Source organism: Capra hircus, chromosome 14 (assembly GCF_001704415.2).
Source record: "Capra hircus breed San Clemente chromosome 14, ASM170441v1, whole genome shotgun sequence".
In the NCBI taxonomy this organism is placed as follows: domain Eukaryota; kingdom Metazoa; phylum Chordata; class Mammalia; order Artiodactyla; family Bovidae; genus Capra; species Capra hircus.
The window spans coordinates 81,815,348-81,841,701 of record NC_030821.1 but is presented as its reverse complement, the minus strand read 5'-3'; the positions used below and the strand labels follow the sequence as shown (position 1 = coordinate 81,841,701).

The 26,354-nt window shown below is 45.8% G+C and overlaps 1 protein-coding gene across 1 annotated transcript; it reads right to left on the bottom strand.

Annotated features, from left to right (window-relative positions):
• Positions 1-26,354, bottom strand: LOC108637540 (sarcalumenin-like). Its single transcript, XM_018058800.1, has 4 exons — positions 24,474-26,354; positions 23,663-24,073; positions 259-373; positions 1-101 (listed from the first exon to the last, which is right to left on the bottom strand). The coding sequence occupies exons 1-3, from the start codon at positions 24,826-24,828 to the stop codon at positions 264-266; spliced, it is 876 nt and encodes a 291-aa protein (XP_017914289.1). The 5' UTR covers positions 24,829-26,354; the 3' UTR covers positions 1-101; positions 259-263.

The following is a 26,354-nucleotide window of genomic DNA, read 5'->3' as shown; positions in this document are numbered from 1 at the left end:
GCGTGGTGGAGAGCGGTGTTCCCACTGGCGTCTGTGACGTTCGGGCCGGCGCCGTGCTTCAGGAGGAGAGTCACACACTTCCCCTCTTGGCATTCTACGGCCTGTCAGTGTTGCACCAAGAAACAGAGTGTAAATTCTAGGAATTCAAAGTAAACGGTCCACAAGCTTCACCAGTTTGCTATATTTCAATGAGATAAATTCACTTTTAGTCTCAGGAAATCACACCCATTCATGTGGCCATGGTTCGCTGCCCCATACCTCGATCAGCGCTGTCCTGTTTTCATTGTCACAGAGGTTAAGCTGGCATTTTCTCTCCAGGAGCAGAGTGACCACCACTGCATGGCCATTGGCACAGGCCAAGTGGAGCGCAGCCCTACAAAAGCAAGAGCAGTTTTGAGGAAACTGTAATGTTGCTGTTGCAAAACAAACAATCGTTCATGTGATTGAAAAAATTCAATAGCATGCTATTCCTATCGCTCTAAAGCAAATATTTTGTTTTCTTCTGCAGAAAGAACAGTCTATATTCACTTTAGCTCCTCTTACCACAGTAATGAAAGAACAATCTACTTGAATAGAACGAGCATGACCTTGAGATTCAGCTCAACTTGGGTTTGTATTTGACTTTCACTCTGTCACTCATTAGCCGTTGCTCAGCCTCTCTGTGCCTCAATTTCCTCATCAACAAAATGGAGAGGTTGTAGCAGTTATCTCATAGGACAGCCCTGCGATGCTTACGTGAGAGCCATGCCAAGGGTTCGGAACCACTCCTGACACAGGTAACAGCTCAGTAACTGTTAGGTCATATTACCATACTTATTACTAGTACTACTAGTTTACAAGGACAACATCTCAATGAAGTCAAAGGATATGACACCTCCTTTGCAGATAAATTTTGAGGATTAGAGACAACATTTTACTTCAATGATTCTAATATGCTCATTTTCTCACATTTTAACGTCTCTGACATTGGACTATAATTTATAATTCACAGTCTTCACAAATTGTAGCATTTTTGCTTGTTCATTTCCCTTTTTTCCTATTGGGCTAATTCCCATGAGGTGTTTTCATCTAAGTTTGTTTTAGAGATGATGTATGTTATATATTATTATATAATACAGACGTACAACATAGTGATCCACAATTGTTAAAGGTTATACTGCATTTAAAGTGACTATAAAATATTAGCTATATTTCCCATGTTGTACAATCTATCTTTATAGCTTGCAGGATTTTAGTTCCCTCACCAGAGATCGAACCCTGGGCCCAGAGCAGTGAGTCTTAACCACTGGACTGCCACGAAATTCCCAAGATTCCCTTGACTTCTGAAAAAGCTGAAAGTTGTCACAGGATAACAATCCTCACAAAAAATTCAAAAATAAATTGAAAGTGACAAATTATTTTTGTCTGTGCCACATTCCTATGGAATACGGAATGAAACAGGGCAAAGGCTAATAGAGTTTTGCCAAGAGAATGCACTGGTCATAGCAAACACCCTCTTCCAACAACACAAGAAAAGACTCTACACATGGACGTAACCAGATGGTCAACACAGAAATCAGACTGATTCTATTCTTCGCAGCCAAAGATGGAAAAGCTCTATATAGTCAGCAAAAACAAGACTGGGAGCTGACTGTGGCTCAGATCATGAACTCCTGATTGCCAAATTCAGACTTAAATTGAAGAAAGTCGGGAAAACCGCTAGACCATTTAGGTCTGAGCTAAATCAAATCCGTTATGATTATACAGTGGAGGTGAGAAATAGATTTAAGGGACTAGATCTGATAGATAGAGTGCCTGATGAACTATGGACTGAGGTTCGTGACACTGTACAGGAGACAGGGATCAAGACCATCCTCATGGAAAAGAAATGCAAAAAAGCAAAATGGCTGTCTGGGGAGGCCTTACAAATAGCTGTGAAAAGAAGAGAGGCAAAAAGCAAAGGAGAAGAGGAAAGATGTAAGCATCTGAATGCAGAGTTCCAAAGAATAGCAAGAAGAGATAAGAAAGCCTTTCTCAGCGATCAATGCAAAGAAATAGAGGAAAACAACAGAATGGGAAAGACTAGAGATCTCTGCAAGAAAATTAGAGATACCAAGGGAACATTTCATGCAAAGATGGGCTCAATAAAGGACAGAAATGGTATGGACCTAACAGAATCAGAAGATATTAAGAAGAGGTGGCAAGAATACGCAGAAGAACTGCACAAAAAAGATATTCACAACAAAATAATCACCATGGAGTGATCACTCACCTAGAGCCAGACATCCTGGAATGTGAAGTTAAGTGGGCCTTAGAAAGCATCACTACAAACAAAGCTAGTGGAGGTGATGGAATTCCAGTTGAGCTGTTTCAAATCCTGAAAGATGATGCTGTGAAAGTGCTGCACTCAATATGCCAGCAAATTTGGAAGACTCAGCAGTGCCCATGGGACTGGAAACGGTCAGTTTTCATTCCAATTCCAAAGAAAGGCAATGCCAAAGAATGCTCAAACTACCACACAATTGCACTCATCTCACATGCTAGTAAAGAAATGCTCAAAATTCTCCAAGCCAGACTTCAGAAATACGTGAACTGTGAACTTCCAGATGTTCAAGCTGGTTTTAGAAAAGGCAGAGGAACCAGATCAAATTGCCAACATCCTCTGGATCATTAAAAAAGCAAGAGAGTTCCAGAAACACATCTACTTCTGCTTTGTTGACTATGCCAAAGCCTTTGACTGTGTGGATCACAATAAACTGTGGAAAGTTCTGAGAGAGATGGGAATACCAGACCACCTGACCTGCCCCTTGAGAAACCTGTATGCAGGTCAGGAAGCAACAGTTAGAACTGGACATGGAACAACAGACTGGTTCCAAATAGGGAAAGGAGCACATCAAGGCTGTATATTGTCGTCATGCTTATTTAACTTCTATGCAGAGTACATCATAAGAAACACTGGGCTGGAAGAAACACAAGCTGGAATCAAGATTGCCAGGAAAAATATCAATAACCTCAGATATGCAGATGATACCACCCTTATGGCAGAAAGTGAAGCGGAACTAAGAAGCCTCTTGATGAAAGTGAAAGAGGAGAGTGAAAAAGTTGGCTTAAAGCTCAACATTCAGAAAACGAAGATCATGGCATCTGGTCCCATTACTTCATGGGAAATAGATGGGGAACAGTGTCAGACTTTATTTTTGAGGGCTCCAAAATCACTGCAGATGGTGATTGCAGCGATGAAATTAAAAGACACTTACTCCTTAGAAGGAAAGTTATGACCAAACTAGACAGCATATTGAAAAGCAGAGACATTATTTTGCCAACTAAGGTCCATCTAGTCAAGGCTATGGTTTCTCCAGTAGTCATGTATGGATGTGAGAACTGGACTGTGAAGAAAGCTGAGCGCTGAAGAATTGATGCTTTTGAACTGTGGTGTTGGAGAAGACTCTTGAGAGTCCCTTGGACTGCAAGGAGATCCAACCAGTCCATCCTAAGGGAAATCAGTCCTGGATTTCTTTGGAAGGACTGATGCTAAAGCTGAAACTCCAGTACTTTGGCCACCTCATGCGAAGTGTTGACTCATTGGAAAAGACTCTGATGCTGGGAGGGATTGAGGGCAGGAAGAGAAGGGGATGACAGAGGATGAGATGGCTGGATGGCATCACCGACTTGATGGACGTGAGTATGAGTGAACTCCAGGAGTTGGTGATGGACAGGGAGGCCTGGCGTGCTGCAGTCCATGGGGTCGCAAAGAGTCAGACATGACTGAGCTCCTGAACTGAACTGAACTGACTGAAATGAACTTTCAGATTTTTTTTCTTTTCTTTTTTTGGTGCCGAAACCCAGGAAACTCCAGAATTGTTGCCTTTGAAATCATTCTTAGAAAGGTCTCTGGGGTGGGACATATGTATACTTACAACTGACTTATAATGTTGTACAGCAGAAACCAACACAACATGGTACAGCAATTACCATCCAATTAAAAAATATTAAGGTTAATGAACAGCAGAACTAGAAAAATAAGGTCTTTGTCAGCACACAAAAAAAATGTATAGATAGGAATTTCAGTTTTCTTCTGGTACTTTTCTCACCCTGTATATTTACAATTTTTGATCCATACTCCATCTGAAACTTTTGGTGAGATAAAAATCTAGTTACTTTTCTCTAAATAGTTACCAGGTTATTTCTCCACCATCTACACATAATGTATCTTTTCTAATAGAAAATGTCATCAAGCAAATTTTTATCTCTAAAAGGTCAAAGCTTTGTCTACTATACAAAACTTTCAATTTCATCACAATTAAAGACAGCAAGTGTAACCCAAAATCTTTAAACCACAATATGTTTATTTGGTTTAAATATGGAAAGACAACAGATCCTAAGAAAACATCCTCTTAGTCAAGGACCTAAGAAAACATCCTCTTAGTCAAGGACACAGCCAGCTTATTTCAGTTCTGTGATTACTGACATTCATTTACATAACTTTAAAACGACCAGTAAAGTGCTCTATAAGGGGAATTATAAGCGGGTCCAAAACCAGCTAAGGCTTTTGCAGCCTATCAAGTCTGTGGGGCGCTGGATCCCACAAAGGTGTCAGCGAGCCTTGGAGGGGAAACTCACAGGGAGGACCCCTGCCAGGCCCTTCCTCCCCACTTACCTGTTCCTCTTGTCCCTGTCATTCAGGCCATTCTCTCCCAGCCACAGAACCTGGTGCACTTTGGCTACATTACCTACGCTGGCAGCTTTGTGGATTTTTCTAAGCCCTCTGTCTCGGATGTGGTACCAGGGCTGGAAGTTGGTCCTATGATGACCTCTGTCTCTCCCCTGGCTGATGGAGGAGCCTAAGAGCGACTCGCCCTTCTTACAGATCTTCTTCATCGCAGAGCCTATGGGCTCCAAACACACCTCACCTCCCCCTAGGCTCTTCACAGTCCCCTAAACCCAACACAAACACTACAGGTAAGCCAGAGCCGTCCAGCCACAACCTCCCAGTTGGGAAGCTCAACGGTTTGGTTTGGAATCTGTCCGGCCACAACCTCCCAGCTGGGAAGCTCAACGGTTTAGAATCTTTGATCCCAGAATGATCGTTGCTAAGCAACAGCGAGCCGAGCGCAGGCGGCTGCGACCGCGACCGCGACCGCGACCGGCGCGCGGAGCGCAGCCGAGAGGAGCTACCCCACGTCCGAGGTCAGTTCGGTTCAGTTCAGTCGCTCAGTCGTGTCCGACTCTTTGCGACTCCATGAATCGCAGCACGCCAGGCCTCCCTGTCCATCACCAACTCCCGGAGTTCACTCAGACTCGCGTCCACCGAGTCGGTGATGCCATCCAGCCATCTCATCCTCTGTCGTCCCCTTCTCTTCCTGCCCCCAACCCCTCCCAGCAGCAGAGTCTTTTCCAATGAGTCAACTCTTCTCATGAGGTGGCCAAAGTACTGGAGTTTCAGCTTTAGCATCATTCCTTTCAAAGAAATCCCAGGGTTGATCTCCTTCAGAATGGACTGTTGGATCTCCTTGCAGTCCAAGGGACACTCAAGAGTCTTCTCCAACACCACAGGTCAAAAGCATCAATTCTTCAGCGCTCAGCCTTCTTCACAGTCCAACTCTCACATCCATACATGAGCAAAGGAAAAACCATAGCCTTGACTAGATGGGCCTTAGTCAGCAAAGTAATTAATTATTATTATTTTTTAATTATGCATTTGGCTGTGCTGGGTCTTAGTTGAGGCACGTGGGATCTTCGGTCTTCATTGTGGCACTCAGGATCTTTAGTTGTGGCATGTGGGATCTAGTTCCCTGACCAGGGATCGAACCTGGGTCCCCTGTATTGGGAGCTCAGAGTCTTAGCCACTAGACCACCTGGGAAGTCCCTACGCGAGAAACTGGCCTCAGAAGTACTTTGGGAAAAGAAGTGCATGGTCTAAGGCACAGGCTGGAGGAATGGCATTTTAAAGGGAGCCGTGCACTGACGGCCACGGGTGTCCCGACTTCTCTGAGCATCTGTGTCCCTAATCGGTGGCCTGTGAGCAACAGCAGGGAAGGTATTTTCTCATCACCTTTACGATGAGAGACACTTTATGTATAACTGATCAGTAGCTGGGCTGGGTCTCCAATGCCGCACGCAGGCTTTCTCTTTGTGGCAACCAAGGGCTACTCTTCACTGCAGGGTGGGGCTGGTCCTGTTGCAGAGCACAGGCTCCGGGTGCGTGGGTCTCAGCAGTTACAGCTCGCGGGCTCAGCTGCCCCTCGGCATGCGGGATCCTCCTGGACCAGGAATCAAACTCGTGTCCCCTGCAATGGCAGGCAGATTCTCACCCACTGTACCACCAGGGAAGTCCAGTGAGAGACAGCTTTCAAAAAAAGAATCATCCCATGGCAAAGATACTTCCCTCTGATTCAGTGGCAGTGCAAACTGGCCTCAAGTAAATCCAGGTGGGTTTGCACGAAAACATGGGTCATGAGGAAAGCCAGGTTAAGACCTCAATCTTTTAAAGAAAAACACAGGCTGTGCACCCCAGATTGTGTGTGCCTGGGTGGAGAAGGGCTGGATGTTTTAGGCCAGAACCTAATGTTCTTTTCATTGGTGCCTATTCTACTTACTCTAAACACACTAAGTTTCCGTTAGTTATTACAGCTTTTATTTCTATAATTAATTCTTTTATAAGCCATTACAACCTTGTAACTATTAATAGTTCAGCTTGCTGACAACATCCTAAGTCAAAACCACACGTTGAGATGAATACAAATGTCGTTTGGTTCCCAAGAAGGCCAATTTCACTCACACACCAGGTGGAGCAGCTAAAACTTTGATAGAAAAAAACAGTTTTGATAGCTTGCCAAGTTTGGGGCAACCACAGCAACTGAAAAATGAGTGAGGAATCCTGAAAAAAAAAAAAAAAAGAGGAGGAAAGACAGAAAGCCCCGAATTCTGCAAATGCTCCCTAATTCACCAGACAACCCAACTATGTGTGTGTGGAGCAGCCTCCAAGCAGCTAAGCCAAGAATAAAAGAACTGACAGACTTCCTTGGTGGTCCAAGAGTTAAGAGTCCTCCTTCTGACGCAGGGGACTTGGGTTCGATCCCTGGTCGGGGAACCGGATCCCACATGCCATGGGCAACTCAGCGTGCGTGCCACAGTGAAAGATCCTGCATGCCACAACTAAGACCAACACAGCCAAATAAATAAATACTTTTTAACAAAAAGAATACAAGAACTGAAATGAGATTTGAGCTGCTACCCAGAGGCAGAGTTTTCAGTATGAAGCCAACAGCACTGCCTACTACAACAAACACAAATGAACACTCTTCAGAGACATAGAACAGAAACTCCCTTCTCCATGATACACCTTCACAATGTCCAGGACATAGTCCAAAATTACTCACAAAAATGAAGAACCAGGAAAGAGTGAGATGTTGGAATTAGCTGCCTTAAAATCCTTTGCCAGATTAATTATACTCAAGGATGTGAAAGAAAAGATTCTCCTAATGAATGCACATATTGAAAACCTCAGCAGAGAAATAGAAACAATAAAACAACCAAGTGGAAATTTGAGAACTAAAATAACCCGTAATATCTGAAATTTTAAAATTCAAATAAAGGGCTTAATAGCAGAATGGATATGATAGAGGGGAAAAGTCAGAGAACTTGAAGACAGATGAATAGAAATCATCCAATCTTAATAGAGAAAAGGAAATTATTTAAAGATTAGCCTCAGGGATTAAAAAGATAATTTTCACAAGTCTAGCATACCTCCTAGGAGAAGAGAGGGAATTAGGCAGAAAAACGGACTGAAGGACAAACGGCAAAGATTCTCCCAAATTTGGTGAAAAACAAAAATGTACAGATTCAAGAAACTCAGTAAACCCCATTTAGCGTAAAAGTGAATAAAACTACACCCAGGCACATCAGAGCCAAACTGATGAAAATCTTGAAAACATCCAGAGAAAAACAACACGTCACATATAAGGACACAATAATTCAAAATAATTGCTGACTTCTCAGAAATAATGGCCTCCAGAGGACTGTGCAACTTCATCTTTCACATGCTTAAAAACAACAACAAGAAGAAAACTCTGTCCAGCTATAATTCTGTACACCAAAAATATCCTTCAAGGGATCTTGTCTTCTTTGAGGCACGCGAACTCTTAGCTGTGGTATGTGAGATGCAGTTCCCTGACCAGGGATGGAACCCAGGCCCCCTGCATTGGGAGCACAGAGCTTCAGACTCTGGAACACCAGGGAGGTCCCCAAACGCATTTTCAATTAAAAACACAAACTGAGAGAAATGCCAATAGCCCTGTGCTAAAAGAAATGCTTTAGTTAAAGAGAAATTATGCCAGATGGAAACATATTTTTAGAAAGGAATAAACAGAATCCAAAAAACAAATATCTGATTAAAATGAGAGAAAAAAGTTGTAAACTTGAAAAAAATACAATTAAAGTTAAAAAAAAAAAGGGAGAGGGAGAGGGTGGGATGATCTGGGAGAATGGCATTGTAACATGTATACTAACATGTAAGAATCAAATCGCCAGTCTATGTCTGACGCAGGATACAGCATGCTTGGGGCTGGTGCATGGGGATGACCCAGAGAGATGTTATGGGGAGCGAGGTGGGAGGGGGGTTCATGTTTGGGAACGCATGTACACCCATGGTGGATTCATGTCAATGTATGGCAAAACCAATACAGTATTGTAAAGTAAAATAAAGTAAAAATAAAAATTAAAAAAATATACCACTGTCTTGTCAAATTTGTAAGATATGTAGATGTAATACATATAACATCTAGACTATCAAAGTGGGTGAGATGGGGGTACACATTTGCAGGATTTCTATATTACATGTGAAGTGGCAGAATATTAATTCCAAATAAATTATGAAAAGTGAAGTCCACAAAAACACCTGCACACAAATGGTTAGAGCAGCTCAATTCATAATTGCCAAAACTTGTTAGTAACCAAAATATCCTCTGATAAGTGAATAGAGGGACTTCTCTGGCAGTACGGTGGTTCAGATTCCATGCTCCTGATGCAAAGTACATGGGTTCAATCCCTGGCTGGGGAACCAAGATCCAGTATGCCACACAGCATGGCCAAAAACAAAAGATAAATTGGAGTACATCCATACAACGGAATATTATCCACCACTTTTTAAAAATGAGCTAGCAAACACGAAAAGGCTTGGAAGAACTTTAAATGCACATTACTAAGTGAAATAAGACAATCTAAAGAGGCCACATAGTATAGAATTTCAAATATATGATATTCTGGAAAAAGCAACACTGTTGAGACAGTAAAAAGGATCAGTGGTTGTCAGGGGTGGGGAGAGGGCATGGATGAACAGACAGAGCACAGGGGATTTAAGGAAATGAAACTTCTCTGCATGATACTGTAAAGGTACAAACATGTTATTCTACATTTCCAAAACCCATAAGGCGTAAAACAGGGAGTGAGCCCTAGTGTAAACTCTGGACTCTGGGTGATCATGGTATCAATGTAGATTTGTCAACTATAACCACAGTGGTGAGGGATGTTGGTGGTGGAAGCTATGGGGTGGGAGAAGTATTGGGTTGGCTAAAAAGTGTGTTTGGGTTTTTCCCGAAGATATTACAGAAAAACATGAACGCACTTGTTGGCTAACCCAATATATGGGAGCTCTCTGCACTGTCTATTCAATTTTTCTGCAAACCTAAAAGTGATCTAAAAAATAAAGTCTTAATTTTTTTTTTTTTTAAGAAAACACAAACAATGGTTGGATAAAATACTGAAACATGCCATAACACTTAGGACCCTTGAGAATATTATACCAAGTGAAAGAAGCCAGTCATAAAAACCACATATAGTATGATTTCATGTATATGAAATGTCTAGAAGAGGCAAATGTATAGAGACAGAAAATAAACTAGTGGCTGCCCTGGGCTCATGGGGGTGGGGTGTCTGAATGAAACGGGGAATGAGTGCTAACGTGGGATTCTTTTGAGATAAGGAAAATGTTCTGAGAGTTGTTGTGGCCATGGTTGCACAACCCTGTGAATCTACTAACCACTGAACTATACATATTAAGTGGGTGAACTGATGCTGTGTGAATTGTATCTCAATAAAACTGTCATTTTCTTAAGTAAAGCTGCAAATTTTTTAAAGTAACTGCTTAGAAGCCATAGCATGCATACTTTAAACATCAGAATGCTGAAGAACACTGAAGAAGTCTCTAGACTTCTAGAGATAGAAGATAGACTTCTCATAGTGATAATTCAGCAGGAAGGCATGTCATAAATATCCACGTGCCTAACAACAGAACCTCAAAACAAACCAAGCAAGAACTGAAGGAACCAAAGCCAGAAACAGATGGAAACTTTAGTTTCTTAACAGGTAACAGAAGTAGATCCAGAGTGTGTGTGTGTGTGTTGGTGGGGGGGAGTGTATTAATACTGTACACAATACCATCAACCACCTCGTCTAAAATAAATATGTTGAGGATTGACACATGTACACTACTGACGTATAAGAGAGGTAACTAACGGGAAAGTACTGTATAGCTCAGGGAACTCTATCCAATGCTCTGTGGTGACTTAAGTAGGAAAAGAAATCTAAAAAAGAGGGAATATGTGTATACATATAACTGATCCACTTTGCTGTACAGCAGAAACTAAAGTAAGATTGCAAAGCAACTCTACTCCAATAAAAATTAATTTTAAAATATGTTGAGTATAACAAGCAGTGATTAAGCATTCACTTCGTAATTTTTTGTCTCGTTGGAACCCCTAAGGATCTTTCAGTGTGATCTTCCTTCCTCTTATCATTTATGTATTTACTCTGGGCTGGGCCAGGTCTCCACGGCCACACATGAGCCTTCTCTGGCTGTGGCAAGGGGCACCGCTCTCTGGTTGCGGTGTGCGGGCTTCTCGGTGCGGGGGCCTCTCTGGCTGCGCAGCACTGGCTCTAGGCTGCATGGGCTTCAGGCGCTGCGGCCTGCAGGCTCTGGAGCACAGGCTCAGAGGTTATGGTACACAGGCTTCGTTGCCCTGCAGCATATGGAATATTCCTGGACCAGGGATGGAACCTGTGTCATTGGCAGATTCTTAACCACTAGATGAACCATCAAGGAGGTCTTCTGAGAGGAGGTGACCAAAGTAATTTGCACAGATGCCTTTTCATTTCTTAACACCCTTTCCAAACACGAAGACTTATTCAAAACCATCCCATTTTCCCCAAGACACAATCCCTGTATTCTTTCCTGTTAGATGTTTTCTCTACTGCCTGGAACCCAGGTGGTTTTGACAAGAAGCCCTGCTCCCCTGCAGAAGTATGCTGGGAGCCAATCACAAGCCATCAGCCAAAGATAGACAGCAGCCAGGCAGGTGGGTTTGGAGTGCTGCAAACGGCGTTTCATCACACAGCAGTGGCACCTGGCAGACACTTGTTCATTTCCTATCAGCAAGCAGCAAAGGCGAGGTGCGAGCTGGAGCCTCCTGCTTTTCCCAGGAGGTGGTTTCACTGCCAACGCCTTGTGATGCTCTCCAGGGTCTTAGGCTCCATAGCACGGTTGCTTTTCAGCACTTACCTGCCAGCTTCTGACTCATGACACCTGTACAACCTCCTTCAACAGATTGTGCTTAGTTACTCAGTTGTGTCCGATTCTTTGCGACCCCATGGACTGTAGCCTGCCAGGCTCCTCTGTCTGTGGGGATTCTCCAGGCAAGAATACTAGAGTGGGTTGCCATTCCCTCCTCCAGGGGATCTTCCTGACCAGGGATCGAAGCTGGGGCTCTTATGTTTCCTGCCTTGGCAAGCAGGTTCTTTACCACCAGCGCCACCTGGGAAGCCCAAGGATAGCAGGGGGAACATGAAAAGAGAGGAGGTACCCGGTGTGGTTATGTACACCATGGGAGGATGTCAGGGACAACTTCTTTTTAAAAAGGAAGAAAAGCAAGTTGCAAAACTGTGTTCTTTCATCCAAGAAATATTTACTGAGGGAATTCCCTGGCAGTCCAGTGGTTAGGACTCCATGCTTTCACTGCTGATGGCTTGGGTTCAATCTCTGGTCAGGGAACTAAGATCCCACAAGCCGTGCAGCAAGGTAAAAAAAAAAAATATATATATATATATATATGTATATATATATATATATACACATTTACTGAGCATGCACCATTCTAGGCACTTCACTTCAGTTCAGTCACTTAGTCGTGTCCGACTCTTTTAGATCCCATGAATCGCAGCACACCAGGCCTCCCTGTCCATCACCATCTCCCAGAGTTCACTCAGACTCACGTCCATCCAGTCAGTGATGCCATCCAGCCATCTCATCCTCTGTCGTCCCCTTCTCCTCCTGCCCCCAATCCCTCCCAGCATCAGAGTCTTTTCCAATGAGTCAACTCTTCGCATGAGGTGGCCAAAGTACTGGAGTTTCAACTTTAGCATCATTCCTTCCAAAGAAATCCCAGGGCTGATCTCCTTCAGAATGGACTGGTTGGATCTCCTTGCAGTCCAAGGGACTCTCAAGAGTCTTCTCCAATACCACAGTTCAAAAGCATCAATTCTTCAGCGCTCAGCTTCCTTCACAGTCCAACTCTCACATCCATACATGACCACTGGAAAAACCACAGCCTTGACTAGACGGACCTTTGTTGGCAAAGGCAACACTAGGCACTTAGGACACTGCAACTAATGAAACAGACAAACCTGGCAAATAAGCAATCCCTGTCTTAAATGGTGATAAGTAACATGAGAGAAACAGAGCAGGAGGAGGTGGGGTATCGTCAACTTACAGCCTTAAATGGGGCAGATGGGGAAGGCCTTCCTGAGAAGGGGACCTTTCTGCGCGTCTGAAGGTCGTGTATCTTGGTCTGCATACATATGCCTGGTGCTTCCCTGGTGGTTCAGTGGTGAAGATCTGCCTTGCAATGCAGAGAACAAAGGTTCGATTCCTGGTTGGGGAACTAAGATCCCACATGCCATGGAGCAACTAAGCCAACAACTAGAGAGTCCACAACGAAGATCCCAGGTGTGGAAACTAGGACCTGATGTAACCAAATAGATAAATAAATATTAAATGTTTCTGAAAAGCCAGCCTGGCCTCAAATGATTTCAAGAGGTCCCTAAACCCCCCAGTATTCCCCTGCCTTCTTCTAAAGCCTGAAATTTCTTTAATGAAGGGGGAAAGAAACCTATTTAATTCCATTTAATTCTATTAAATTCCTATTTAATCCTATACTACCAAAGAGAAACATCTGATGGTTTTGGGAAAACTGGCACACAGCGCTCTCATGTCACCAGGTGACCGTGGAAGTGCATGGCTGAGGCCTGGACTTTGCTCCATCACAAGGGAAGGGGAGCACAAACCTCAAGAAGAAGGTGGGTCACTGAGTCAGAAGGAGCGAAGGCGGCCGTCAGACGGCACTCGTCCCGGCTCAGCTGCCTCTGCCTGTTTGGCGCAGGACAGGGCAGCTCTCTGCCGTGTGGCGAGCATGTCCTGTGACTGAAACCAGGCAATTCCAGTACGCTAACCGTGACGTTCACACAAGGCAATTTAGCAGTGGCCAGGCACCCTGGACACTCACTGATCAGCAGCGCTACGCTGGATCCTCACCTCCTGTACCATCTGCACTAAAGCGAGAAGGGAGCTCTCTAGCAGACCCACTCTGAAAGAAAGGCTGAAGGAAATTCTTCAGATTCAAAGAGAATAATACCAGAGGGAAACAAATTTCCAGAATAAAGGAAGAGCACTAGAAATGGCATGTAGTACTGGAAATAGCTATGTAAGTATGAGACTTGTGGTTTTTCGGTCTGTGCCATCCAACGTGTGGGATCTTGGTTCCCCGACCAGGGGTGGAACCCTTGCCCACGGCAGTGGGAGCTCCTAGTCTTAATCGCTGGACTGCCAGGGCGTCCCTAATTGTAAAGACGTGGCCAAAGCAGCCAGCTTTTTACACTTCTTGTTTAAGAAATATTTATTTTTATGTATTTATGTAGCTGTGCCAGGTCTTAGTTGTGGCACTTGGGACCTTCCATCTTCACTGCAGCAGGTGGGATCTACTTCCCTGACCAGGGATCAAACCCAGGCCCCGAGCACTGGGAGCACAGAGGCCTGGCCACTGGACCACCAGGGAAGTGCCGAGACTATTCTGTATGTATATACGTAAGACAGCAGAAAGCAGAATTTCCAACACTGTCTGAAGCAGTTTCTGATGCACGAAGATGTAGCACTAAGTGGTGGTGTGGCTTCCATGTTACCCTTGATATGGCACAATCTTATTTCCAAGCAGACAGAGAAAAGCTAAATATGAATACTATAATCTCCAGAGCAACCACTAAAATACAGAAATACATGGTGAAAAACATCAATAAAAATGATTAAAATGGAACACTAAGAATATAATCAACAGTACAGTCGATAATAATGTAGGGGAGTATAGTCAGTAATAAAGTAATATCTTTCATGGTGACAGATGGTAACTAGATTTACGGCGATCATTTTGAAATGTACAGAAATGTCCAATCACTATGCTGTGCACCGGGGAACTAACAGAGTGCTGTAGCCAACTATACTTCAAAAATAAACAAGTTCATAAAAAAAGAGATTGGATTTGTCGTTACTGGAAGTATGCAGAGGGGTGTTGGGAGGGGAATTAGAACAATCTGTTCAAAGGGTACAAACTTTCAGAGCACCACCAAGCCGGGTCAGGCGGCCGACCGGGGAGACCCAGCGGCCTCTGCCGCCGGACCCAGATCTAGAAGGAGCCCCGCCACCGGCCTACCAGAGCCGCGAGCCCGAAACACCGAGGGGCACCCGGCCAGCCCGGCTCCCGCCACCCACCAGCCAGCCGGCCCGTGTCCAGGCGCGTCCTCCCGTCCACGGCCTTGCCGGAGACACGCGCTCCAGCAGGTGATCGATCGGAGCGCTCCAGAAGGGCACGCGCCTGCTGCTAAGACAGATCCCCTTCTGCCGCCTGCAACTCTCTCATCCAACCAGCCTCCCATCCCTTCCCCTGCCCTGAGAGACTGTCTCCTCCTCTCCCACCTCCGCCGCCCAGACCAGGAGAGCCGTGCCCGCCGTCTCTAAGCCCCTGGAGCTGACATCAGCCACTAGTTAGGTCCCAAGAGTAAGGACCAGGACTCGCGGACAGTCTATCTTCTCCTGAGTCTCCTTCTCCTCTTCACTCCTCCCCCCATCCCCGCTCCTTCACCGGCAAGAGAAATACCTATTAAATTCACTCGTGGTGTGGACTTCAGTTGGCAAACCCAGGCTCTGTTGGCCCTGAAAGAGGCTGCAGAAGCGTTTCCAGTTTGTCTCTTCCAGGATGCCCGTCTCCTCTCCTTACACGCCGGCTGCATCATGCTCTCCTCAAAGGATGCTCAGCTGGCCTGGAGATCAGAGGCCAGGATAAGAGACTGCCAGGGAAATAGGAAGTACCACCAGAAGACTTTTGATATTGTGTGTGATGAAAATGATTAGTGAGGGTGGATATTAATAATGGTGCAGTCAGCCAACTGAATTCAAACTAAATGGAAGGACCAAGTTCTGTTGTTTGATACATTTTAACCCTTTGGAAAAACCTTTTCCTGTTCTACATCAACTCATTTTTATGTAAACACTGGAATAAACCTTATCTATGAATACATTTTTTAAAAAGGTACAAACTTTCAGTTGTAAGATAAATAAGTGCTAGGGATATAATCTACAACACAATAAATAACAATTAATAAACACTGTTCTATGTTATATATGAAAATTGTTAAAAAGGAGACTGAAAAGGTTGACTTAAAGCTCAGCATTCAGAAAATGAAGATCACGGCATCTGGTCCCATCACTTCATGGGAAACAGATGGGGAACCAGCGGCAACAGTGTCAGATTTTATTTTGGGGGGCTCCAAAATCACTGCAGATGGTGACTGCAGCCATGAAATTAAAAGACGCTTTACTCCTTGGAAGGAAAGTGATGACCAACCTAGATAGCATATTGAAAAGCACAGACATTATTTTGCCAAGAAAGGTCCGTCTAGTCAAGGCTATGGTTTTTCCAGGGGTCACGTATAGATGTGAGAGTTGGACTGTGAAGAAAGCTGAGTGCTGAAGAATTGCTGCTTTTGAACTGTGGTGTTGGAGAAGACTCTTAAGAGTCCCTTGGACTGCAGGGAGACCCAACCAGTCCATTCTGAAGGAGATCAGCCCTGGGATTTCTTTGGAAGGAATGATGCTAAAGCTGAAACGCCTGTATTTTGGCCACCTCATGAGAAGAGCTGACTCATTGGAAAAGACTCTGACGCTGGGAGGGGTTGGGGGCGGGAGGAAGAGGGGACAACAGAGGATGAGATGGCTGGATGGCATCACGGACTCGGTGGACGTGAGTCTGAGTGAACTCCAGGAGTTGGTGATGGACAGGGAGGCCTGGCGTGCTGCGACTCATGGAGTCGCAAAGAGTCGCACACGACTGAGCGACTGAACTGAACTGAACTGAAGACAGTAAATCTCAACAGTTCTAATAAGGAAAAATACTATTTTTCTTTTTTTTCATTTTGCATCTATATGAAATGATAAGTGTTCACTAAACCTACTGTGGTAACCGTTTCAAGATGTATGTAAGTCAAATCATTCTGTAGACCTTAAACTTATACAGTGTTGTATGTCAATTCTATCTCAATAAAACTGGAAGAAAAAAATGAAATAGAAGGAAAAAAAGGAACACTGAGCAATATTCAAGTAATCCAGGAAAGAAAAAAAAATTGAAATAAAAATATAGAGAATAGTTATATGTCAACTATACCTCAATAAACACACACAGGGGACAAACAGAAAACAAATAATAAAATGACAGACTTACACCCAAATATATTAATGGTCACATTAAATATAAATGGTCTCATTATATGGAAATGGTCTAAATGCACAGACTAAAAGAAAGGGACTATCAGACCCAAATCCATGCTCTCGTCAGGAAACCTACTTCATGTTTTAGTAGAAGGATGAGTGAAACAAGCCATAAAAAATATTTCTTTCTGTAGAGTGACTATATTAACACCAGAAGAAGCAGACTTTGGAGGAAGGAAATTACCAGAGATAAAGAAGGGCATTAAATGATTTCAAAATGTCCACTCACCAAGAAGATATAATAAGCCTAAATGTAGATATACCTGTTAGGTATAAGACGACGAGGCACACCAAAAAATGTTTAACGGGCTTTAATGGCAAAGCGCTCCTGGGCGGGGTTCCCGATCCAAACAGGGTAGGTCGAGGAAATCCGCGCGCCCCACCGCGTTGGTATATGCACGTTGCGAGGGATGGCTGGGCTAGTGGATGGAGGTTTGGATAGGCTGCTGGTTCGTGGCGTGGGGAGCTGATAGGTTTCTCTATGCGGCTGGGGCGGGACGGCTTTAGCTGGCGTAGTGTGCTGTCATTGGTCCCTGGCATCTGGGAGGCTCCCTCCGTTAGGGACTGAGGAGGGGGCGGCTCCTCATGGCAACCGGCGAAGTGTGCTGTCATTGGTCCCTGGGATCCTCCGTTAGGGACATTCTTGCTGGCAGGAGGGAGAGGAGGGGCAGCCCACCATGGCCCCCCACGTCCGACCTTACAATACCTAAGGAGTATGTCAAGGCTGTATATTGTCACTCTGCTTATTTAACTTATATGCAAAGTACACTATGCGAAATGCCAGGCTAGATGAAGTACAAGCTGGAATCAAGATTACCAGAAGAAATATAAATAACCTCAGATATGCACATGACACCACCCTTATGGCAGAAAGCAAAGAACTAAAGAGCCTCTTGATGAAAGTGAAAGAGGAGAGTGAAAAAGTTGGATTAAAACTCAACATTCAAAACACTAAGATTATGGCATCTGATCCCATCACTTCATGGCAAATAGATGGGGTTACCATGGAAACAGTGAGAGACTTTATTTTCTTGGGCTCCAAAATCCCTGCAGATCCCAAATCCCATTTGGGCTCCAAAATGACTGCAGCCATGAAATTAAAAGACGCCTCCTCCTTGGAAAAAAAGCTATGACCAACCTAGACAGCATATTAAAAAGCAGAGACATTACTTTACCAACAAAGGTCTATCTAGTCAAAGCTATGATTTTTCCAGTGGTTAGGTATGGATGTGAGAGTTGGAGCATAAAGAAGGCTGAGTGCCAAAGAACTGATACCCTGTGGTGTTGATGTTGATAACTGATATACTGTGGTGCTGGAGAAGACTCTTCAGAGTCTCCTGGACTGCAAGGAGATGTAACCAGTCCATCCATAAAGGAAATCAGTCCTGAATATTTATTGGAAGGACTCATGCTGAAGTTGAAGCTCCAATACTCTGGCCACCTGATGCAAAGAACTGACTCATCGGAAAAGACCCTGATGCTGGGAAAGATAAAAGGCAGGAAGAGAAGGAGTCAACACTGGATGAGATGGTTGGATGGCATCACTGACCCGATGGACATGAGTTTGAGCAGCCTCCAGGAGTTGGTGATGGACAAGGAAGCCTGGCGTGCTGCAGTCCATGGAGTCACAAAGAGTTGGATATGACTGAGTGACTGAATTGAACTGAGATATACCTAAAAATAGTCCAACAAAAAACACGAAGCAAAAATGAACAGAACAACCGCTTTTTCACTTTCACAGCTTTCCTGGGGCAGAATCCTCCAAAAGCCAGTAACTGGTAGAACCACATAAACAGTAGTTGACAAATGCTGGAGGCTAGAGGTGGCAAGATGAAACTTAAAATTCCTGAGCTAGGGGGAGGGAAGGGGGATGACACGCTTACATGAGTTTTATTTCCAGGAGCCCCATGGGGTCTTCATGATAAAGACTTGAGAAAAAAAAGAATTAGACTTTCATTATTTAGACAGGGAAGAGAAGAAAACTAACAGTTTAGAAATGTACCCAGAGAAAAATAACCATTTTCAAAAACATCCACACCAAAGGGTGTTTCTTCCCTCAGAATAAACTATTTTATCAGACAGAGCCTTATCAGACATGGGGGAAGGGCAAAGAGCACCTTGACAATTGGAACCTCTTCTAGCCTTCCTGTCTTACAACTGGGATGAAAAAAAAAAAAAAAAAGGGATGGGTGGGAGCTAAGAAACTTCTGAAGGGCACAGTCCAGGACTTCATGACCACAAAAACAGTCTAACTCATAGGAATGCCTCCCTCACCCAGCATCTCTCCACCACATGCACGGGGCTCTGGTAGAAAAGCCATGCATTATTCCACGGGCGCTGCCAGACACAGACTCCGTTTCAGATAGAGTTTCTGGGAAAACCCAGAAACAACAGGGAGACAACAGAAGACACCTGAAGCCTCTGACATCTACCACAAGTCCAGCTTTCAACACAAAGTTACAAGTCAAACTAAGGGCAAGAAAAAGCAGAGCTTGAGGAGGCATGAGAACTTGGCTCAGGTATGGCAAAGATTTTGCAATTATTAGACTGAGAGTTTAACTATGATTAACGTGCTAGGGGCTGTAAAGGGAAAAAAGTGGACAACCTACCAAAAAACTGATGGGTAATATAAGCAGGGGCTTCATCAGAAGCTCAGTGGTAAAGAATCCACATGCAATGCAGAAGATACAGGTTTGGTCTGGGAAAATCCCATGGACAGAGGAGCCTGGCAGGCTATATAGTCTATGGGGTTGCAGAGTCAGACATGACTGAAGCAACTGAGCATGCATGCAATATAAGCAGAGATATGGGAACTCTTATAAAGAAGCAAAAATAAATGCCAGAAATCAAAAATACAGTAACAGAAATAAAGAATGCCTTTGATACATTCATCACTAGACAGGATATGGCTGAGCAAAGAATTCAGTAAGCATTAATTTATATCATAGAAACATCTCCAACTAAAAAACAAAGAGAAAAACTAACAGGGAGGGGGAGAAAAAGGAATAGAATATCCAAGAATTGTGAGACAATTACAAAAGGTGTAATATATGCATAATTGAAACATGAGACGATGAAACAAAGAAATGAACAGAAGAAACACCTGAAGTCACAATGGCTGAGAATTTTCCAAAATTAATGGCAGATTCCAAAGGACATATCCAGGAATTTCAGAGACCAACCAATCAGGATATATCACCAAAGGACTACACCTAAGCACATCATATTCAAACTGCAGAAAACCAAAGACAAATCCTTAAGGAAAGCCCGAGGGGGGGAAACCACCTCACTCGTAGAGGAACAAAGTAAAGAATCACATCTGTCTTGTCAGAAACCACGAGCAAGAGAATGAAGTAACACGTCTGAAGAGGTGAATGAATAAGCCACCCACCTATGGCTGTATATCCAAAGAAAGAAGAAATAAAGACTTCCTCAGACAAAAACTGAAGGAATGCATTGCCAGGAGACCTGCCTTGCGAAAACTTTGTTCTTCAGAGAAAAGGAAAATCATATATACTAATAGGTCAGAGATTCAGATCAACATTTAAAAAGGGAAAGCGTTAGAGAAAGAATAAATGAAGGTAAAAGAAAGCATTTCATTCTTTTTTCTTTCCTTTTTTGTTTTAGGTGACGCCTCGTGGCTTGTGGGATCCTCGCTCCGGGACCAGGGATTGAATCCACACCCTCGGCATTGAGAGCATGGAGCCCTAACCCCCAGTCCACTGGCAAATTCCCTCGTGTTTTCTATTATTAACTGATTCAATATATAACTGTTCAAAATAAAAACAGCAACAAGGCGCTGGTGATCATAGCGTATGAATGAGTGAAATGAACAACTGCAACGTTATTAGGAACAGGAAGGAGGAACTGAGAACACTCTGTTAAGAGGTACTTGCACTATCTGCAAAGTGAAACAGAGTAATTTGAAAGTGGACATAGATTAGCTGCAAATGTGTATTGCAAACTCCAGGCCAACCATAATTTTTTTTTCAAAAGAAGAATTGATATGCTAAGAGAAGAGAGAAAATGAAATCATATAAAATGCTCATTAAAGGCAGAGAAGACAAGAAAAAAGAGTGGAGTATATTTTTAAAAGGTAACAAAGAATAAGTGCAATGAATGGAAGGTTCCTTTACAAACAGAGTAGATATTAATCCAACTGTATCAATAACCACCTTCAATGTGAATGGTCTAAATACACCAATCAAAAGAGTCTGTTAGAGTGGATTAAAAAAGCATGACCCAACTATATGTAGTCTACAAGAAACACATTTTCATTAAAAAAAAATTAATTACAGCATGCAGGATTTAGTTCCCTGACCAGGGATCAAACGCTGGCCCTCTGCATTGGGAGGAGTGTTAAATGCTGGTCTACCCAGGAAGTCCCCCAGGGGGTTATATTATAGGGCCGAAGGCAGAAGTTTTTAAAAAATGACCTCTCTCTCCCTTTAAAAAAAAAGAAAAAAAAAATGCTTACACAAAAATTGACCCATGTGTACATGCATATATATGGTTCCAAGAGTTTTAACAGGTACAGATGTGTATAACTGTCACCACAATGAGAACACAGAAGAGTTCCATCACCAAAACACACGCTGACCTCAAACAGTCCTAACACTAGCCATGTTTGCTGATTCCACAGTCCTGCCTTTTCCAGAATGGCATACAAATGGATCCTTACAGCACATGGCCTTTCTGAACTGGCTCTCTTTCAGCATCGGCGCAGCTGCACGGATGGTTGTCGTTTCACAGAGGGCAGTGTTCCAGGTGAGGGTTGCCACAGTGGGTCCAGTCATTCACCTGATGGACGATGTTAGGATTGTCTTTCTAAAGACAATCTTTTTGATCTTTCTCAAAAGCCCCCATGCTGCAACTAAAACTCAGTGCAGCCAAATTAAACAAACAACTCCATCCTTTGATTCCAATTTAAAAAAAAAATCCTGGAGGCAAGGGAACACCAAGATCTGGTACCATCTTAGAATGGAAAAAACAGAAGAAATACACATTGAATTTCAATACATTATCCTGCGGCAGGTTTATAAATGCTAAGGCATATACAGCTAGTTTGATCAAACAAAATCACTTCAACTTACTTTGGAGGGTCTGTTATTGACTTCCCAAGGAGTCTCAGCCTTCCTCCCACCTGAGCAACAAAAGCGTGCAATGTGAAGCTGCAATTCCCTTTTGTCCCACATGCAGCCTGTAACAGTTTCTGAAGCACTGGAACGGGACAGGCCCCAGTAAACGGAGGTGGGTGGGTCACCTCCTCCCCGAATGCCACTGTGGAGGACAGATGTGGGTGCAGACACGTTTCCAAAAACAAATGAGTAACCTATATTTCTCTGTCTGAAGTAAGAGGCGAGAGCACGCTGCAGCCAGCAGCGAGGAAGGCAGGGCAGACCCAAGGGTGCAGGTCCCGGGACACTTGTCGTTACAGAAATGTTATCACTGGTCACAGAACCGGCTGGTTTGATCAGCGTTTGATTCTCTACCGAAGCTAGAAATTCCAGAAGAGACTTCACATAAACCTTTTTGTTTCATTTCCAAAATGTCTGAGATCCCAGTGTTAAGTGAGTGGGTATTAGTGTGACGCCTCCTTGCTCACAGGTGAGTACAAGAACAGACCATAAGGTCGGCACAAAGTACCCCTGCTGCTGTCTGCAGGCTTCCACACCTGCCAGAGCAATGGCCTCAGGATACCCAGGAAGACGGGCTGATTCCGACAGGCATGAGCTTGCTTTTCTTCATCAAATAAGTAAACACTTAACAGACACAGTCTTGCTAATGTCAACTTAAAAAATAGTCACAACCTAAAAGTTGAGAGTTACGGTTTTTTGGTGGGAATTTTTAGGACTTCAAGCTTAAAGTAATCTCAAGTAACCCTGGGGAAGGGGGGTAGGGTGTCAGGTTATATATGTTTGCAACAAAGCGCAAGTAGTCTGAACATCAAAAGTTATTTTTGTGAATTAACGAAAACCAGATATCTCAAGGAATTTAGCACTTTTCTACATATGGGAAGATGCAAGAGTCTGGACCCACTAAAATCATTTCTCTCACACGCATCTCAGCTATCTGGGGGTCAGTATCCTACGTTTTTTCACATCCTGAATTTCCTCAGTGCTCACGGTAAGGAATGGTGCAACCTCATGGCTGCCTTATTGCAGGCGCTGTTCTTCCAGGGTGCCCTCGGAGTTCAGAAATCCACATTTGGAGGGCTGGAACTGCTGATGGCTCTGACAGCCTTGTTTACTGATACGGCTGGAAATACTTCATCTCTCACTCATCACTAAAAAAACCGGACTAAAACAACTCAAGCAACAGGTTTCCATTCAGATCTCCTCGGTCCTTCCTCCACAAACCACCGGTCTCCAGGGAGGCACAACACACCAGAAAAGTGAATGGCTAAAAGTTTCACTGCATTTTTCCAGGATACTTAAGAAACAGACCCTTGAAGGGAGGGGGTGAGGGGGGTTGGTCTGAATGAATTAGGTGCGCCCAGCCTTAGGGAAGGAGGTGGAAACCAAGACTATCTGAGGGATGTGAGGAGTCTGGGATCTGCCAGGGTGGGGGGTTGGGAGTTAAACCAATAACCTGGGAAATTCGGGGGGCGGGGGAGACAGAGCCGCGGGAGCCGGCGATACCTACTCGCAGACGCCCTTGGTAAGGGTTTGCTTTGGAAAAGTGGCAGGGGACCCAGTTCCGGGGAGTGGTCGCTGAGGGGTCTCGCGGAGGCTTCGGACAAAGAACAGCGGGGGCAGTAGTCACTGGAAGGTCGGGACCCCGGCGGCCCCTCCCCCCCACCCCGGGTCGAGGGGTGGCTACCTGTTGAGGAAGGCGTTGCCGAAGGCGTTGAGCTTGCGGAAGGGCCGGGTGGACGACGAGCGCGTTGCCGGGCACCACGCCCCTGGTGGGGCCGTGCATGACCGCGATCGTGGGCTCGGGCCCGATGCGCATCCCCGGGAAGTCCTGGCTCCATCAGGTGCTGGATGAAGGTGGTCTTGCCCGTGCTGTACTGGCCCACGAGGAGCACCATGGGCTTGTTGTCGAAATCGGCGTCCTCCAGCGCGGCCGAGTGGAACTCATGGAAGCGGCAGTGCTCCTCCAGGGGCAGCAGCTTCTGCGCGTACAGCTGCCGCAGCCCCTCGGACACCGTCTGGAAGAGCTCCGGCTCCTTCTTGCGGCGGGCATCCTTGCTGGCCCAGCTGAACATGCTGCTGGACACCGGGCTGGCTGCTGCAGGGTAAAGGGGCGGCTGAGAGCCGAGCCAGGACGCGGAGCCGAGGCTGGGCCCGGCGGGCCGGCTGAGGGGGCGGGGGGGGGGGGGGCGGGAAGCGGCCCGCACTGCGCAGGCGCACGGCACGGCCGGCCGAGTGCCCTTCTGCACAGTGGAACGCGCGCCTAGCCGTGCGCTCTTCAGAAGGCCCGGCCGCGCGTTTGAGCGCGCGCGCCGCCGCCACTGGGGGCCGCGGGGAACTGGGAGAGGGAAGGAGGAGCCCCGCCCGCGCGCCCCGCGCCACGTCCTCCCCTCCCCCTCCTCTTATTGGCCGATTGCAAATCTCGCGAGCGCCGCTAGTTCCGTTGCAGTTCCCCCCCCCCAGCCCCCGCCCAGGCCGGGGTGCCGTGGCAACCGCACCTGTTTCGCCCCGCCCCTTGGGGGGCGACTCGCGGAAGTGCTGCGGTCGCGAAGGCGGCTGTCCCGAGTGCGGTGCGCGGAGGTCCCAGGGTCTGCACGTCTTCCTCCCCTGCGAGATTCCCAGTTGGACGCCCCACCGCAGCTCCCTCAGTGGGCGGCCCTCCGCCTCCCACTCAGAATCCCCAGAAGCAGGGGAGAACCGCGGGTGCCGTGCGCCTCCTGTCTGCACTGCCCTTCCTCGCCTCCTCTCGCCCCTGCTTCCCTGACACTGCTTCTCATCCCCTCGTCTTCTGTCTGCTCTGGGAGAGGGAGAGGCAGGAATGAGGTAGTGGAGAAAGCTGAGAGAGTAGACCATCCAAGGCGGGGTGGTGACTGGAGAAATAAAAATGGGAAGGGAGGAGGCTGGTGGGGAAAGTCTGAGCCGTCGCCAAGAGACCTGAGCGCCCCACAGGCCAGGAATTGGGAGCTGGACACTAGCAGTGGAGGACACATGACAGGACACGTGAGGGAGAAGAGAGCGCCTCCCTCAAGAGGCTGCTTCTGAGGGTGGAGAAGTGGGGTGAAGAGGAAGTTAGGCCCTCTGGCACTTCGAGTTTTGAGGAAGTTAATCAGAAATTCCCTATGTAGGGTGGAGGGGAAACGTGGGGCAACAGTGAAATCTTGTGGGAACTCGGGGAATTAAAAAACCCAAATCCTTCCGCCTTCCTCTCTGGGTCACCACCAGTTACCATGCTGTACTCTGACCTGTGCCCCCTGCCCTTACCGGTGCCTGGCTCTTCCGTTAGGCTCATTCCCCCGCCATCATCCCGGGCCACACATAGGTCCCCTTGGCTGTCCAGGCTGGTGAGAATCTTCAGCGGGTGATGTCAGAGCTCGGGACTGTGGTGGTTATGTAACCGGTATCAGGACACCAAAGTGGCGGGGGTGGTGGTGAGGGGGGCGCTCCTGGATAGATCTAAAACGCACCTGGGAGCGTGAAGGCCTCCCGTCCAACTTTCTGGCTGCTGGGAAATGTGGGAACCTGGAGGGCTGGGTGCCCATTATCAGGCACCTGTTATCAGGGAAGAGAGCAGGCTGGCAGGCTTAAAGGACAGATGCAGGAACTCACATCTGAGAATCAGCAGAATATCAGGGGAACTGAGTCAAGTGGGAACCAGAGGGGGGCCAGATGGGAGGTTTGCTCACCCACCCCTTGTAGGATCAGGTCTCAGTGTCTTCTGAGGGAATAAACCACATTAAATTGATTGCCTTCCCTCCACCCCCCACCTCACCCCATTAGAGAGCAGCTGAGTAATTCCAGCCCTGTCTGCAGTCTTAGCTCTCTGACTTAACTGCTTTTATTGGGTACTTCATTAGCATTCTTTTCATCAATCACAGTCAAACACAGAAACCACGAGACTCTGGCTTTCTCCTCAAAAGAGAATATTGAGACTCCTAGGCAGGGCTGTCACCTGTCCAGACTTCCGGGGCCAGCCTTAGAAGCCAAAAGGACTTGCTTCCTCCATAGTACTTTGAGGGGTCCGACCCAGAGATGCAACTTCTGGGGTGTTCCAGGGAAGGGCCTGAGGCGGAGGATCCTGAAAGAGGGAGGTGAGCTGGCTCCACCTCCCTGGCCTGGGGCAGAGATGGGGAGGAGAGGGCTGACACTCCCACCCACCTCCCAGGGAGGGGCCACTGAGGTTGTTCTGGTCAGAGACTCCACTGCACACCCATCCCACCAGCCACATAAAGGAGCAGTGGCGGGACTGGAAGAAAAAACCAAGGGGAGAAAGACAAGAGGAAGCCGAAAAGTTTTCATAGAATGCTATGTGAAAGTTCCTAGAAAAAACTAGAAGCCTAACCAGAGGGAACAACTCAGCACACCAGGTGTTTTTTTTTTTT

Coding starts and splice junctions, on each gene's coding strand:
- LOC108637540 (XM_018058800.1), bottom strand. CDS start 24,828: ATGGTCTACTCTCTCAGCTTTCTCCACTACCTCATTCCTGCCTCTCCC. Junction 24,074..24,473: donor CAAGGGGCGGGGCGAAACAG/GTGCGGTTGCCA, acceptor TTTACCCTGCAG/CAGCCAGCCCGGTGTCCAGC. Junction 374..23,662: donor GGCAACGCCTTCCTCAACAG/GTAGCCACCCCT, acceptor TTGCTTTTGTAG/GGCTGCGCTCCACTTGGCCT.